An 18,495-nucleotide genomic window follows, 5' to 3' on the forward strand; every position below is an offset into this window, starting at 1 on the left:
ATCGTTCGATACTGTTGGCACACTCTTCCTCGATGAGTCTTTGGACTCCTTGGAGGTGTCACATAATAATAATAATATTCAAATGTCTTTAGGGGTGAAGCAAGATGCTTTTTATATTCCCCCGCTATCTGTTGCGGTTACAGTGAGGGTAAAATTTATGAGCAGTTTGCTCAGCTTGGTTGGGCATGGAGATTATGCATCGCTAATATAGCTTTTGGTCTTCTATGTGTGAACATGTCCGTTGCCTCGTATGCTGCAACTTGCTGAACCAAATCGTTGGGGTGTATAGACCTCTTTAGGAAGAACTTAGATGCTAAAGATTGTAGGAAAGAGAAAATATAGGGAATGTTTGTATCTCTATGAAGTTGATTGTTTCCAACATACCATGGGGCGTACAGAATCATTCTGAAGCACTTGTTCTGTACTCGTTGTATTTTGATAATGTTAGTATTAGAGGTGTGGCTCCAGGCTGGTGAGGCGTAGGTGATAATAGGACGAATCATCATCTGGTATAGCTGCAATTTGGTTCTGTTATTTAGCTTGCTATTTCTATTAATTAGAGGATAGATCTGAGCGATGACTTTAGATGCCTTTGCGCAATTACACTTGATCTGTTGGTCGAAAGTTAGCATTTTGTCGAGAATTACACCCAGGTATTTTGATTCTATCTGCCAGGAAATTTTAATATTGAATAGTAACACATCTCCTGCAGGAGATGTTGGCCTTTTCGAAAAAAGAATGGCTGAGCTTTTTTGGGGGGGTTGACTTCCAATCTCCATTTGGAGAACCAACCCTCCAGCTTTAGGTGGTTTTCTTGAAGCTCTCTGGTAATGAAATAGGGGTCGGAGAGATCTGGTTAGTATTGCTGTAGTGTCCGCATACAGGGCCAAGATGGAAGACATCAGATTGTGCAGGATGTGCGACATGAATATAGAAAAAAAACAATGGAGCTAGTAGGAATCCCTGCAGCACTCCAGCAAAGATATGGCGCTAGGATCAGGTAGAACCATTGATTTTGACTTGTATTGATTTATTCTGAATATATGAAGCGATTAGATGAACCATGTTTAGTGAGATACCGGCTGAGATAAGTTTGTGTAGGAGTCCGAAATGCCAGATTTTGTCAAATGCTTTGGACATGTCTAGGAAACCACCTTCTCTGCACTGGCGCCAGTTATAGCTGATGGTGATGTATTCCATATTTCTGTGGATTTGCTGGGTAGTACTATGGTGTTGCCGAAAACCAAACTGTTTTTTATGGAGCATGTTTAGGTTATTTACTGAGGTTTGGAGTCGTGAGAGGATGACCATCTCCGCAACCATACCCAGATTGGGGATAAGACTGATAGAACGATAATTTTGCTGTAGGTGTGGGTCTTTGCCTGGCTTATGTATAGGGATTACATCAGCTAGTTTCCAGGTGGAAGGAAAATAGTGAAATCTTAAGATTGCATTTATTATAATGGTCAGGTGCACTACAGCTTTTCAAGGCAACAGCTTGATCACCCTGTTAGAGATCCTGTCTGGTCCAGAAGCTTTTTTTTTGTTTAAAATTTTAATAATATTATATATTTCACCAGGTGATGTGGGTATAATATGGTCAGTACTGGTATCAGGAAGTTTGAATAAGTTTCTGATCTTTCTGTAAATATTGTATATGTTATTGAAGTCTAGATTTCCATATGCAGGTTTACACTGGTCTTCAAATTTCTTGCCATGGCCTCCTCCTTGTCCGCATCAGTGTGTACAAGGCCCTGGTTAGAGAGTATTGGAGGAAGAGATTTGCCTTTGTTTTTTAGTAATTTCTTAGTAATTTTTATTAATATTTAATAATTCTTAATAATTTTCTTAGTAATCTTAGTAATTAGATATTTCTTAGTAATTTCCGGACAGAGTGATCAGCAGGTGAGACAGAGGCTAAGTTTTCTTCCCATAGATTGTCTCTTTGAGCCTTGAGTGCATAAGTCTGTTTAGATTTGTTTTATCTTGTGGCACACGAGTGTTACGAAATCTTTTCCTGGCTCTGTTTTATTCCCTTATCAAGTTCATAATGTGTTCAGGCAGACGACCAGGCTTGTCGACAGATTTGTAGAAGGTGGCTACCGTTATGGCGGAATTAATTAGTTGGGAGAGGCTTGTAACTGCAGATTCTATGTCTTCTTTTGTACGTATGTGAGGAACAGAGCCAATACTATCCCTGAGCACTTTTGACAATCTTTCCCACGATATATAAAAGAGAGGGGGAGACAGGTATTCTTATTTTCCCGTCTGAAGTAGAATCGGGTTGTGATAAGATGACAACTCATTTAATGATCTTAGGCTGTATTAAAAATTAATGTCCTGCAGGATAGCTGCATCCAGGATGTCCGCAGTTCAAAACGTACTAAGATGAGTTGGTTCGGTGGGACCTGCCACCACAGCATTGTGTGATCCTATGAAGTTGGAAAGGATGTAGCCATTCTTGTTGGTGGATCTGCAATTCCATGCAGGGTGCTTGGAGTTCAGATCCCCCGGCTATAATGGTGGGTTCTTTGACGCATAAGATGGCAGATAGAGTTTTTAGGGGTGAGTTGTAAGCAGAGTAGATTTTCAGTCTGCCAGCCGAGCTGGTGAACACCTCCACGCCGGTGATCTCAAGATTAGTAGTAGGAGGGTTGTCCACAGAATTGTGCTTGATGTAGTTTTTAATCTTCTGGGCAGTGCCATAGGTGTCATAAGTTTGGTAAGATGGCAGTACCACCACCTCTGTAGACCAATCTGTCATTTTTGTATAGACTGTAATCCCTTATATTAGGGTTATCTGGAGGTCTTAGATGAGATTCGCTGATTAATATAACATCTGGTTGATATCTGTTAGTGATGTCTTGAAGCTCCAGAATTTTGTTTCTTAGGCCATTTGCATTCCATCCAATGATCTGCAAAGAGGCTGGAATAAGTTTGTTTCTACTCATCAATTATCGCTGTGAGGATGACCTGTGTTTCACGGAGAAATCTTTTGGTGGAGGTTGGTGAAGGGTTTGACAAGCTGAAGTCTTGTAGCACGTTGGCTAGAGAGGCTGTAATAACAGCTGTCAGGTTTGTAGGTGATGATTTGTTTGTACGGGACATGTCAGCATAACTTCTTGTTTGCTTTTGGTTCACTCTATCTTTGAAGATCTCTGACTGTGGACGCTAAGCCTCTGGCTCGGGTATGGTGCAGGGGTGTCTTGTACTAGAGGAAGAGGACTGTTTGGCAGATTCCATCCGTCTATTTTTTGGGTGCTAAATGCATTTCTTGTAGTCAGCAGGATGGGGGCCACCGCAGTTGGCACATTTAGCCATTTTTGGCTTTGTGCAGATATTGGTTGGGTGGCTGTCCCCGCATTTTAAATATTTAAATTCCGCTTTACGTAATTTCTGGACATGACCAAACTTTTGACAACTATGGCACTGCCCAGAAGATGCCCTTTTCCGGAGTGGCTCTGGTGTGACAATGAGCGCGCAGATTGTTTTCAAGTTGTATATATTTTTATATATGTTATGATCTCTACGAGGACTAACGGCATGGGAGATTTGTTGGTTCTGTACATTCTGCTGACCTTAACAGGAGGTAGATCCTGTAAATTAAGATCAGCAGCTATATCTTCTGCATCAATATCTTCACAGACGCTACGGAGGACCACTTTTAAATTTTTCTCCGAACTAAGCGAAAAGGTATGATTTGTATACCTCTATTGTCCATTTCTCTTGTTAGTCGCCTGTAGTCTATCACCGTTGTAGGATATATCTTTATTCCTTCATTTGCACTTTTGGCCTTTACATAGCCAACGTGTAGGTTGGACATTGTTGATCTTAAAGCTGTCTATGTCTTCTTCTCTCGTAATATAATCGGAGGTATCTTTTCTCTGGGAGAAGCAGTGGAGTTCGAAACATGATCGTGTTGTTCCATTATGTTGTCCTTGAGTGATTCTTCTGTTGTACCCCGTATTTTACGTACGCGGACCTCTTGAAAATCAGAAATAGTATGGTTTGCCGATTCTGACTGATATTCCATAATATCGGCGTCAACGTCCGTGACACTTGCCGGGGAAAACTTATCATAAAGTTTCACCTTTCCTGGCTAATTTTTGTTGAGCAGCACGCCCAGTCTGATAAATTCCCGATATACTGCTGCAAATGTTGTCTCGTTTGGCTGCTGTTCCATGTCAATGTGGACCTTAAAAAAAAACCGTTTACCGTGCAGTTGTAGTCTTGCCGGCACTGCTGCAGGAGTCCGAACTGTTTTGATAAGAGTACTGATTCAAAATTGCATTATCTTCAAGACACATAATAAACGCAAACCAAAACTCCTTCATTGACAAAATTCTTTTTCGATGTATTGCCTTATACAAGTCCTGACTTCTGTCGTGCACATGCGCGGGTCTCTCGTTATTGGGTATATTTCGCTCCTGATTTGATGACGTCACTCTTCGCGGGTCATTGTAATTTTCCAACCATGAGAATTCTCAGAATTTTCTCAAGAACCTTACCATTAAACTTACTTATTTAACTAAAATAAAGAGCTGAAGGCTACATTTCGGCGATGCAAAATTATACAAATTAAGTTGATATTAAATCCAACATCATTTCAAAACCCAATACAGAAATGACAGTTCCCTGAGAGTTTTAGCTCTCTGAGGTTTCTTTCTGCCTAGTCTCTGACGAAAACCAATGAGTTTGAAACAGCTGTCAGACTAGTGAATCCTATCAAAATGTATCAATAGAAGGCAATATAAGAAGCTTTTAGCGTTCGTGGTTTTCCTATTAGGTTAGACTTCTTGTAGTATGGCGGCGATGTATTCCCGCCAGCTCTCTGGTCAATATTCGCACGAAACTTTTACAAATTACAAATCATTAAATAATTTCAAAATTCTCACAAAAAAAGTACAGAATTTTCTACAAAAACTTGTCACTTCATCAAGCACGCTTAGTTAAAGGAAGAAATATAACAGTTGAACACAACACACTCAGAGATACATGGATGATATATATGTATCTCAGAATAGGCCATGCATATTAGTACATTTAGACGTCGAAAGAGCATTCGACACAATCAGCCATTGGTATATCTTTGAAGTAGTAAAAGAAATAGGATTTGGAACAAACTCCAAGAACTGGTTGAAGGTTTTTACGAAAATTCAGAAAGCGGTGTAATAATAATAATAAAAACTTTCCAGATCAACTTTTTGTACGACAAGGTTATTACTCTCTATGGCTAGAGAACCATCGTATGGGCACTTTACTCAACAAGTTAGCCAATAAACAAATAAATCACTCCAAGGAACTAATATATGCATAGAGAAAGTAGCAAAATTGCCAGTTTACGCTTATGATATAACACGCACCAGAAAGGGAAATATCAGTGGAAGAAACAATGAGTTACTTGGATTCCTTCGACAAGTCCTTTCTTCGTAAATTATCTGATAAAATCTCACTGTATGATAACTGACGACTGGAAAAAGGAACCTAAAATACCTTCCTGATAAAGATTAAACAAAGACGCCTGGTACACTGAATAATATCGTTAAAAGATACCCGCTTGCTGCAGAAATTACGGCACAGAGAAGTTAATACATACCAAATCACAAACAGAGTATGCAAAACCTCTATATCCACTTTCGTTATACTTCAGTAATGAATACAAAAAAGAATATAGATCATACTAAACCGAGTATTAAACAATGTATTCCGACTTCCTTTAAGTCATTCTAAAAGACCTTTTTCTTCAAAGTGCACCATGCATGTTTGTCAACCATAACATAGCTAAAAAGAATACCACCACCATTGGATGGTCCTGCCTGCTGTTACTTTTGTAAAGACCCAGAAGTTGTAAAGAAGGCAGAAACACAAATTTCCAATAATGAACCAAAACATAATACTTTAGCTAAATGAGAAGTTAAATAGAGCACAAACAATCGTAATTATTATAACTATGGGTACGATTTACCCATACAGGTGTGACTACATGTGTAAAAGAAAGGGCAGTGAAAACATGCTGAGAAAGTTTCACTAATGCCTTGAGTATCCCACGAACTCAGTTCTTTTGAAAATGATAAAAGCAAACAGTGAGTGTCCTCAGAAGTTTAAAACGAACAAGGTCAGTCTCTTAGAGAAGCAAAAGGAACTTATTTTATGTGTATGTTATTGTGCGTGCGTGCATTCATATATTTTCTTAAACAGCTGGGGGTTCAAGTTATTGAAAAAAAACATTACAAGGAAGCCTGTTCCTGAGGGCAGAGGTAGATATAATAAACGAGGAAGAGGAGAATGTTCGATTTGTTTGAAATTGCAGTGAAAAGTGTTGTTGGTCAGCTGCTGCTCTTATTTTAACAGTCCAGCAGTAAGTAAAGGAATGAAATTTGCCAGAGAACTGAAACATTCCATCTGTGAGCTAAAGGTTAAAGTAAGCTGTGAGGAAGGGTCATATATGAGAAGATCTGATCTTCTTTGGGGATTAGCAAGAATTTTTAGATCCATCATCCAAAATATGTGAACAGTATTCTATGGATGGGCTGGGCTTTTTTGGTATATAAACCGCTAGGAAACAAGTCCACGGCGACCATATTATAAGGAACAAACTGGTGTTCACGTTATTAAGATGTAGGACCTCGGTTTGCTGTAGTGAGTGCAACAATCCTACAGGGCATACTTTCCACGAGTGTACGATATCGACCAATGGGAATTTTTGACTTTTCTTCTCGTAGGCATATAATGTATTCCTGAAATATTGTGGGGAGGACATCCTTGATCTCACCCGACACTGCAATTCATCTGACAGATAGTGAATAGGGTTGAAATCATGTTTCTGTGGAGGCCAGTCAAGTGTGATGACATTCATGTCCACAAACCAGGCAGTTAAATCAGGAGCCTGGAGCCTTATGACACAGTGCATTGTCTTGCTGAAAGAGACAATTCCATAGAATCATAGAAATACAGTTTCTTAGAAACTCCACAAAGTAGGAAGCATTGCATTGTCCATAATATTCAGTACCTTTCGGAATTTAAGTTCGTAGCACCACATACAGTGGTCCCAGGCCATACCAGGAAAACAAGACCATACTATCACACAGCCTCTTTCGAATTTCATAGTTACACACTCTGGTAAGAGAAGTTCATCTAATATCCACCACTCCATTTAGCTGCTCAGTAGCGGATGTAGTTTGATTCGTCGTTGTATAATACAGCTTTACAAGCTTCCATCTCCCACTGTAGACCGTTTGCGCCATTGCAGACAATGCTGCTTGTTGGTTCAGATGATGTGAGGCTTGTATATTGCTGTCCTATCATGGAAACTCATGTTGTGGGACTTGGTTTTGAACGTTTTTGTGGAGACTCGTGTTGCCATCTATGCCCTGAACTCCGTATTCAACGTGTCGGCCAATGAATGGCAGTTTTTTTACCGTTAATAGAACTATTAATATAATGCGTTTGTACCATGAGAGGTTGGAAGTAAATACTGTTAAAAAAAAAGAGAAGTTTAATTCTGTCTGGTGATGTTTGCATTACTGAGGATAAGGGAAGGTGTGCCGCGATCACTTTTCTGAGAGAAAGGCAAGACTGTTTTGGTGGCGTTGATGGCTAACACATTGTCCTTACCCTGCTGAAGGATGTATAGTGAGTTTTTTTTAAGGCATAAATTGCAGATGATCTTAATGCTTGGGATGTTTGAGAACTACATGGTTTGTCGAAGGATTTGGATGAATGGAGTGTACTATCTTCCTCAATGCTGTGGATAGGATTCTAAACGATTAAGAGTAGGTCATTTATCTATAATGGAGATAGGTGATATTCCAGATCCCTGTGGCACAGCAGCATTGGTTACAAAGCTCCAAAAGTGTGCCGTCCGCCTTAATATGTACTGAACGAGCAGAGAGAAAGCTAATTACGAAGAGTGGCAGGTAGACTAAAGTTTTGAATTTGTTTAGCAGAGATGAACGCCAGACATGGTCAAATGTTTTGGAAATGTCAAAAGCAAGGCGCAGATTTCCGTATAATAAATATAATATTCTGTCATGTAATAATACTACTTCTGATAATAGTACAGTTATAATTTTTTTTTTTTCATAGTTTTGATCAAATGAAGACTTTTTGCCACTTTCCTGATAATCAAGTCAAAAAGTGTCAGTTATCACCATCATGACGTCTCTAGAAATTTGGATATTTTACCTTTGAACTGCAGGCATTATAAAGAAGCTATTCAAACTATTTGAGGTTATAATTATTTCACAATTAATTTTGTTCAGTTTTTAATTTGTACGAAATGGTAATAAGTGGCACTGCAATCGCTTATAGACTAAAATGGCGAGTTTAACTCCGGTGCTTGAAGGGGAACAAGGTTTGTCATTAACTGATGCCTCCACGCAACTTGCGGAGTTATTTCAGAGTGGTAAGCAGAAAAGAGTTCACTGTGCAGTACTGCATACTTTGTGTTGAATAACATGCGGAAACCGTCATATTAATGAGATGTTTTTGTTATAACGCCCATTACTTTATTGCGAAAATGTGATTCATAAGTCTTGTATGCATAAGATAGTAATGCTTAGGTTTTATGTTCAACATGCTGCAAGCTGTTGTCAGACGTGAGATTGTATTCCAGTTTATTACTATGTGACACCTCCAGGGAGTCCAAAGACTCATCAAGGGCGAGTGTGCCAACAGCATTGAACGATTAGAACCCTCCCAACTACTGACCGCGCTCAAACTTAACTTTTTGCGCGAGCCATTAGTAGCAGAGGCTCTACCAATCGCTGAACATTTGCTGACAAGTATGTTAGGATAATTTTAATTAATTTGAAGAGGGAGTATGGAGTACGTCGGGAAAGCAGTGCCGTTTGCATGTTGCTTGAAATTAAAGAAATGGACATTTACTACTCGTTGAGCTAAGGAGATGGTGTAAAACATGCAGAATTAGGAAAAAATGCAGTTTGAATCCCTCCCCCCCCCGTTACAAGGATATGAATAGGCATTTAGGAATAAGTGCAACAAGAAAGTATGAAATCGCATAAAACGAGGCCAGTAATGTGAAAATAAATTACTTTCAAGATCCTTCATGATATACTTTAATATCAACTCATTTCTGATTATTATAATCAACTGGTGCCATTTTGGAAGATCTTTGTAGATTAGTTTTAAAGATCAAATACCTGTTTTCAAGACACTTCATATCTTCATTGACCATTGTGATAATATTACACCATTTGTTGAAAATTGTATATTCTTATATAAATGCAAACATTAGATTGCAGAAACACCATGCTACATTATCCACCCACTGTTACAATGTACAGTGCTGTATGCTATGCACTGTTCAAAGTTGAAACTTTTTTTTTCTAAATCAGCATCACTTCTTATAATTCTCAACTTTGAAAGAACAGCAAATTGAATATCTAGTGAAATCCCATTTAATAGCACTAACAAGGAAATTAAAGTACGTTGGCCTAATAATTGAACTCGGAGTGGTTTACTTGTCACGTTACTAGTTACTCTGTTCTGGGGTATTACTCTCATTTTACCATATACAGCATTTGCTGATATCTTTTTAAGACTGTCCATCCTTTTCCAACAATAACCTTCTCTTGCTTAGTCAACTGCTTATTCCATATGATCGCTGTCACCATCTAGTGGGGTAATGTTCATAATCTCATTCACATTTATATCCTCTGAGACTATCACCTGATATATGCATTTTTCCATTGCATGTTGCTACCATAGAAGCTCATGAAATTCAATATACTATCTCCCCTTTCCATTTCATACGCAGATGAAATCTCCTAAAAGTATCGATTTTTTATTTGCCTAGGCAGTTTTTCTAAAGGCTTCTACATTCTCAGGACTATGGCAACATGGGTTTGTTAAAAAATAAAATAAAATAAAAATGGGTGGGTGGGATATCATGTTTTAACAATTTGCTTACATAATACAAAGTGATGAAATTCACTGGATGAGGGCGATGCACATACAGTGGTTTACTTGAATTTTTCAGAAGCCTTTGTTAGAATGTTACACAAGTGAGTAGCTAAAGTGAAATGGATCTCATTGGTTAAGAGAGTAATGAGTTAGATGATTTACTTTCAGATAGGTAGTGGAGTGTATTGGGGGGGGGGATATCCTAAAAGAAGAAGGGCACTAGTTAAGTGTTGCAGGGGTTTTATGTACCATTATTGTTTAATTTATGTGTTAGTGATATTGGGATTGATTTAACTGGAGAAGTAACTGTTTTGCAGGACTGTGAGGAGCATGGCAGATGTTGTGGCCTTAAAGGAGGATCTCAGTAGACTGTATGAATGGATAAGTGAGTGGAGATGTCAGTTTAATGTTGTATATTTTGAGATCTTGAAATTTGTTTGGCAGAAATGGAGAAATTTTGAAGGAGGCGGAAAGATGAGAGATATGGTAATGATAATGAACAGACTTCAAGTGTAAAAGTGAGACTGCTTAAACTGAGAACATTGCAGTAGATTATGACAATGATGAGGAGGACCTTGACATGCAGAGGAAGAGTTTCCTTTTATAAGGCCTTGCCTGAATATGGACTGCAGTGCACAGATCTGATCTTGTTTTCGAGGACATGAGGATATCTTAGAGAGGGTCTAAAGAAGATTCACTAAATTGGTTACAGGTCTATGAAATGTGTGATATGAAGATAGAGTGAGAGAATGCAAATTACAAAGCCTCTTGAATAAAAGGAGAAGTTATATGATTGAGTCATAAGCTGATCAAGGGGGTTATTACCGACTTAATATGGAGATATTTCAATGGCATCTCTGTCTGCTAGATCTGTACAACTGAAGGAGGAAAGCCATTTAGTGTTGGTGTTACAATACTACTTTCTTTCATGATGATGAAAAACAGTAGGGAGAGAGAGAAAATATATACATCTTTTGCTTCCACTTGATTTTATATCAAATCTCTATATTCTTCACTTCTAATTGCTGATTTAGAACTTAAATATAGATTATGTATTATATAATGACCCCTTTATACAATATAATTGTAGCATTTTGAACAGCTTCTCTTAGCACCTTGTGATATGCTTTTTCTAGATCTATAAACGTTATTGGCACTGATCATATTTTGTTTTCACAATTTCTTAGTTATTTATCTTAAAGAGAAATCTGATCCTGACCTGAAACTACTTCTGTTTGATATGAATCCATCTTGATCGTCTCTAATTTTTGCTTCCACACAGTATTTCATATTCTCATTCAAGTATTTTTGCATAAATCTTACCTGGAATGCAGAGAAATTGCTGTATAATTCTCACATTTTTTTTTTTTTTTATTTAATTTCCCATTTTATAGATGGATATTATGAGAGCTCTACTTAGATCATTTGGAATTTGAGTAGACAAAGTTTGCCACTATAAAATTTCATATCTGCCATATTTGAGTATTTCTGGTCAGATATCATCTATCTCAAGTATTGATATACACTCCTGACCTGATTGCATTCCGTTTTGGTATTTTCTAACCTCACTATCATGTTTTTTACATTTAAGTCTTTCAAAGTAATTACTCCAGATATGTAACGTTTCTTTATCTTCAGTTTTTTTTGTTGCCTTTTATCAGTATAAGAATTAGATTTATTTTTCTTGATTTCTAATTTTTATTTAGTAGCCTCTAGGACATTTTTCACCTTCCTGACATCTTTTATAGTCTTCCCCTTAACTTTTTTTTAGCTACTTTTACTCTTGCAAGGCATCTGCTGACTTGCAATTTTTAATGTGCTCTTTTCTATGATTTTATCTTCTTGAGTCCACCATTAAGTTTGAATTTTTCTATCCTTTCATACAACTTCATCTGATGACTCCTTAGCATGTGATGTTTTTCTTAGAATTTGTTGCAGACTCTCCAAGATTTGGTTTTTGTTTTCAAATTCCAGCATTTTTCCTGATTAATAATTGTATATTTTATTCTATAGTTCATCTTTAAAAGCTGCTCAACTTTAACTGGTTTCAACTATTTTACAATTTTTATTTTCAACTTGATATTCATTTTGTCCTTAGCAAAACTAAATAATCCATACAAAGGTGAGGACTGGGCATTAAATCACAATCTCCTAATTTAGTTCTTCACATTCCTTAAAGCTAATTGGAGGTCTCCCAGTTATCTTTGTTTAACTCTTTAGACCCAACGAAGTCTTATAATAATGAAATTGTTCAGTATAGTGAAAAATATGTACAAATAAATTTCATTAAATTTTGCCAATGAAAATGGATGTGTTTTGCATAGAATTGGTCATCTTGAGTTTCTTGAGGATGAAGTGATGAAGAAGAATTTATGTGAAGAATGATGGAAAGAGAGTTTATTAGGTATAAAAGATGAATCCTAGTGGAAAAGAGAGGTATAATAGAAGTGTACAAATCACTAAAAGAGTTTTATAGAATTGATAGAGAGTAAATTTTTTAACACTTAGTAGGACAAAGTAGTAGAACAACAGGTCATACTTGGAAATTGAGTAAATGTGTTTGATCAGTAAAGGGGATCAGGGCTACATTTTTTTTTTTTTTTTTTTTTGCTCAGAAACTAGCAAATGAGTGGATTGAGTTGCTAGAGTCAAGTGCGAGTGCTTTGTCAGTGAACTTATTCACGGAGAGCCATGAAAATATTGTGTGGATAATGTGGGCTACCCATGATGAGATTTTGGACTCGAAGGAGATGCTCTTCCAGTAATCATAATACAAAATACAGGATTATTCGAAATGAAGGAACAGATTGTACAGAGGAAATCTGTCAGATATTCAGGCACTCTATGTATGCTGGAAATAAAGAATTCATAAACAAGTACCATCTGCTATTTCATTTTGTGTTTTATGGGCTTTGTTTTCTTTGCTGCGGTAACAGTAACTTGGATATCATACTTCGATATTACAAACCTGGTTGTTTCCTTGACTCTGCCGACTGCATTTTCATGCAAGAAGAGGCGTTGCCTCACTTTCACTGTAATTATCTCATTGCAACTCTTCCTAACCACTGGATTATTCAAAGTGGGACAGATGATCTTCTGTGCAGGCGGCCACCTAGGTCTCTAGATTTGTAACATATTGAAGTATGACATCCCGGTTACTGTGACCTTGGCAAAGAAAAAAGCCCTTAAATTTTCCTATGAGAAATGGCACAAAACATGCTCACTTTTGGTGAGTTTCTTTCATGTTCAATGTTTGCACATAGATGTTCTGTCCCCCATATTCTCACATTCGATAACACAAAACTTTTTCTCCTGTGGAGATGCCATTTTTTTTTTTTTTTTTTTAGCTCTTTAAGCAAGAGATTGAAGGATCTTCTTGTTTCAAGTGTTTATAGCACACTCTAGTAGCAAGAGATGATTCACTTAGGCAAAAAGTTGATACATTAGAAAAAATGAGTCCTGCTGTGAAGACATCATTCTCCATGTTATCCAACATTCTTATACAAAATTAACTTTTTTTTTTTTGTTTCCAAGGTGTAGTGCATGCATTAACTGCAGCTTATAGTCTTTCATATGTAATTATTTCCTGAGAACACACCATAATGTTAAGTTAAGGGGATAATAAATCCCATGTTATTTTAAAGCTGGATACGAAACTCGGAGATCGAAATCTATCGAAATCTAAGAGTTTCATGCTGAAGAACTATCGGCAAGTCCAAGCGTAAGTCAACATCTGGGTGGTACAACACTAGGGCAACTCGTGTCAAAGGTGAAGCAAGCTCCGTCACTATACTTAATATTTTCTTATAATGTAAAACGCAGATCCTAGGAGATGTGTTACTGTTTTACATTATGAGGAGAGGTCACTACCCAGACTGGTTTTGACCTTTATTGAGGTCTCATCAGTGAGTAGGTAGTAAGTTCACTTAAACCTTGGTATTCCAGTAAACCTGGAATACCAAGGTTTAAGTGAACGGAACTTGCATATACTCCTACTAACGAATTGCCAGACCGGTGTACCATTATCCCCTTAACTTAATTTACGCCGGTGGAAAAATAGCCTCTTGGCTCTTTATCGACACCATAATGTTGTTTGAAGAATTCCTAATTTCTTGCTTGTGTGGCTTGTGAATTTTCTTGGGCTGCATATGAATGTTTTTGTTGAATTCTTGCAATATTAACTTTGGAAACACATGGATGACCCAGACTTTTCCCTTCACCGGTGCATCCCTCTCGTTGAAATTTTTGTATCATGAGTAAATCTGCTTATGATGAGGAGGTTCTTTCTTAAATTGAGTGTGGATTTTACGTGAACAAAGTGTAATTACAGAATTACACTTTGCAAATTCGATAACACAAAACTTTTTCTCCTGCAGAGTTGCCATTTTTTTTAACTCTTTGAGCAAGAGATTGAAGGATCTTCTTTCAGGTGCTTATAACGCACTCTAGTAGCAAGAGCCTTCTACTAGAACGTGGGGAAAAGCAAACTCGTAGTTTTCCTATCAGGTGACGTGTAACATGGTTGGAAATAAAAATTTCACAAACAAGTACAATTTGCTGTTTTCATTTTGAATAACCCTGTATAACAAGAAACTTTTCTTTTTTTTTAATTTTTTTTTTTTTTCAAAATAGTTGAACTTAGGACAGGTTAAATGACAAATTATTGTTTCAGTAATATGTATTATGATATTCTCGATAGTGTCATGAATCTTTGTAGCTGAAGATTTGTAATGTGACCTATGTATGTCACAAAGTGGAACAATTGATGATTTGCTTGTGTTGTTTGGAACAAATTATTTAAAAGAAATATGGTTTGAGAGAAGATACGAAAGTGTTGTTGAATGAGGTAAAAAGCTAAAAAATTAAGTTTGCGAGTGTTAACATGGTATAACAGGAATGAGCTCAGGTAAAGATATGTAATTATTATTATTACGTAACACCTCCAGGGAGTCCAAAGATTCATCGAGGGGAGGACACCTACTCTACACCTCTGTCTCCACAATCCACTAACTGCAACTACCTTCATCGCCTACACGAACGCCATCTACCGCTGACCACCACCACTAGTATTTCACAGACAATCACAAACATCCATACCCATGGCGGGAGTTGAACCCGCAGCCTTTCGGCTGGAGAGCGGATACACTAACTACTCAGCCAATCAAGCCGGCAAAGTTTCTGTCAGGAGTGGGATTTGAACCAACACCCACATACATGGACCAGAATTGTGAATGATTCAATGAGTAGACCATAGGAGAAATGGTGTGTAGTTTGCTGATGTATGGGATGATTTTGATATACAAAAGGATTGGTACTCGTAGGATGGGTTATACTTCCATGGGTTGGTGTTAAGATTTTTATTTTTTTAACTGAACATTGACTTGTCTATAGTCAGACCAGACAAGAAACTAATGTCTAGATGGTTGCATGATCGTATGGATGCATGCATTACATGAAGAGCTCAACATTTTGAGTATGATGAGAGAAAAAGAAAGAAGATTGCCAGCCTGGCTAGCCGAGTGGAGAAGGGAAAAGGAGTAGCTATAGTATTCAACACTAAATACAAGGCTAATCTTCTTGAATGGCAGGCAACATCAAGTAGAGTGATGTGGGCAAATATCAGAATGGGGAACTGGACAGTGAGACTTATTTGTGCATATGGTCTCACAGAAGGTTCTACTAAGGTAGAAGTGGAGTAATTTTTTGAGGCTTTAGAGAAAGTGACTGACACAATGAAAGAGGAAAAGTTTGTCCTTGTTGGGGATCTAAATAGCAGAGTAGGAAATGATTGTTAGACATACAGAAGTGTTTTGGGAAAATTTGGAGAAAAGAGCAAAGCTAATAATAATGGTAAATATCTGTTGAATTTCTACTCAGGACATTATTATTGTTATTACCCAAGACCTCATGGAGTCAAAGACTCATCTGGGAGGTCCTTTTATCACACATACAGCTCATCATACCTTGCTTTGAATACATTCAAACACCTGCAGACACCACACTCTCAGGCAAGGCATTCCAATCATTCACAACTCTGCATGAAAAAAACCTGCTTCTCACTCCTCTACTCGCACCCTCCTTATACAGCTTCCAGGGATAATAACCTCTGGTTCTCCCCTGATCTCCCACTATTTTCTGTAGAACCTCTCCATCATTGATTCTATAACAACTCCTTAATAACTTGTAGGTTCTCTATCATATCTCCCCTCTTCCTCCTGTCCACTAGACTCTGCAAATTGCATCTCCTCAATCTTTCCTCATACCTGACATTCCAGAGGTCAGAAATTACCTTAGTCAATTGCCTTTGGACATCTCTTCATCCTTCTGAAAACCAGGTGACCAAATCTGGGCACAATAGTCCATGTGTGGCCTAATCAAAGCCTTATACAACGGAACAAGAATCTCCTTACTTCTACACGTCAGTGTCCTCTGCATCATTCCCAGAAGCCTTTGTGTTGTCTTCACAATTTTGGCTATGTGTCCGCTAAATTTCAGATCCTTATCCACTATCACCCCCAGATCTCTTATTTCTTCCACCTCCAACAATGTATCCTCACCAAGCATAAATTCAGCATCCCATCTTTGTTTTCCAAATTTCCAAATGTTGCAAAATGTAAGGAATTACATTTTGCAACATTGAACTCGCATCTCATTTCCGTGCCCAATCACTCAATTTATTAAAGTCTTCTGCAAGTTTACAACATCCTCACTACTCTTCATGGTTCATCCCAACTTTGCATCATCTGCAAACAACTGAATATCTCCATCCAAATCTTCACCTATATCATTAACATACAAGTTAAACAGTAATGGCCCTAAAACAGATCCCCGAGGCACTCCACTAGTGACTTTCCTTTTCCTCGACATCGCTCCCCCATACACAACTTGTTGATACCTATCAGACAGCCAATCTCCAATCCAATGCACCAATCTAATCTCCAACCTCATCCGCTCCAGTTTGACTATCAATTTATTATGAGGTACTTTATCAAAAGCCTTTGCAAAATCCAAGTATATCACTGTGTATCCTTCTCCTCTGTCCAAGGAAGCAGTCACTTTATTGTAATAAGTAAGTAGATTACTAAAACATGACCTCCCTTTAGCAAATCCATGCTGTCCATCAAATATGATACCATTGTTGTCAACCCAACTCTGGATCCTAGTTCTCACAAGCTTCTCCAACAACTTAACCACAACACCTGACACACAGATAGGCCTATAGTTTAATGCTTGAGTTCGATCACCTCCTTTATGAAGTGGCACAATCTTGCCCTCCTTCCACTCTTTAGGGACTTGACCGAGTGCAAGACTCATATTAAAAAAATGTCAAGACAGGTGTCAACTCCCTGGCACATTCTTTCAGAATACATGGCGATATATTATTAAGTCCCACAGCCTTATTAACATCTAGTTTACTGAACTCCCCATACACCTCTTGCTCACTTACAGTCAGTCTCTCCTCTCCATCATCTACTGCTCTCAATCTCTCCATGAAGTCGCATTCACAAGATTGAAAGACCTGTATGAACTGCTCATTAAATATCTCCACCACACATTCTGCAACAGCTGTCTTTATACCATTTTCTCTAATCAGTGTCATCCTTCCATAATCATTCTTTCTTTTGGTGGCTACCTATTAAAAGAACTCTTTAGGATTCTTTTTGGCTTCATTAGCTAACTGCTGTTCATACCTCTCTTTAGCTACAGTGTTCCAACATAAAAATGTGCATAAATTCACATGAAGAGAAGAGGCAAGGAATAAGAAAAGTCTCATTGACTGTTATTCATAGTAATGTTTTCTCCCTGGTGCAGGACACTAGTGTACAGAGAATTTGAAATTGGAAGTGATCACCATTGAGTCTTGAGCAGGATGAAATTGAATTTCATATTGAAAGGAGGAACATGAAAAAAAAAAAAAAAGAAGTTTTAAAGCGAATAAAAGTTGAGCAGCTCTCAGATGTGAACCGTGAACTAAAATCCACAAACGTTATTGAAAAACTAGCTAAACAAGTCGAGGGAAGACTTTTGCAAGAACATAGAAAATATTAAAATTTTTAAAGAGATGCAGAGACAGTAATCTTAATCCTAACTGCATCAAGCTGAAAAAGAAATTTACTTCCACTAAAGCACTTCGTTTCTATGCACACACAGAGAAAGCAATGCTTAGAGAGCAAATCCAAACAGCCTGCAAAAATCTAGCAATAACTCAAAATCAGGTTTTAAATTTACAATCTGAACTATCTAGTTATATGAATCCAGATATATTGAATGTGCTTGAAAGAATCACTGACATTCGGCTACATATTCTAGAAAATAATAAAGAAAAACTTAAGGCCAAATTTCATATTTTAGAACAATGGGGAAATTTGAATGCCAATCATATGAATTCAACCAATCAGCATATCTCTTCTCCGGTAAACAACTCCAACAGTGAACAACAAACGAGTGAGACAAGGAGCGGCTAACCACCTGCAAGCAATAGGCGTGATCAACTTATCAAGCCACACCTTAAATAACGGTCAACTTGCATTACTTGATAAAGGCCTTAACTTTGCAGTAGCAGAAATGTAT

General features: G+C 37.6%; 1 protein-coding gene across 1 annotated transcript in view; it reads left to right on the forward strand.

Moving 5' to 3' along the window:
* Positions 1-8,316: 8,316 nt before the first annotated feature.
* Positions 8,317-18,495, forward strand: part of LOC150105429 (26S proteasome non-ATPase regulatory subunit 11-like) — a 324,220-nt gene continuing 314,041 nt past the window's right edge. The window contains exon 1 of the mRNA XM_090393957.1: positions 8,317-8,404. Within this exon, the coding sequence (XP_090250083.1) occupies positions 8,317-8,404 (88 nt within the window). The remainder of the gene's footprint in view (positions 8,405-18,495) is intronic.

The sequence above is a fragment of the Typopeltis vanoorti genome, chromosome 6, assembly GCF_054136105.1.
Source record: "Typopeltis vanoorti isolate ZY-2024b chromosome 6, IOZ_Tvanoo_1.0, whole genome shotgun sequence".
Lineage (NCBI taxonomy): Eukaryota > Metazoa > Arthropoda > Arachnida > Uropygi > Thelyphonidae > Typopeltis > Typopeltis vanoorti.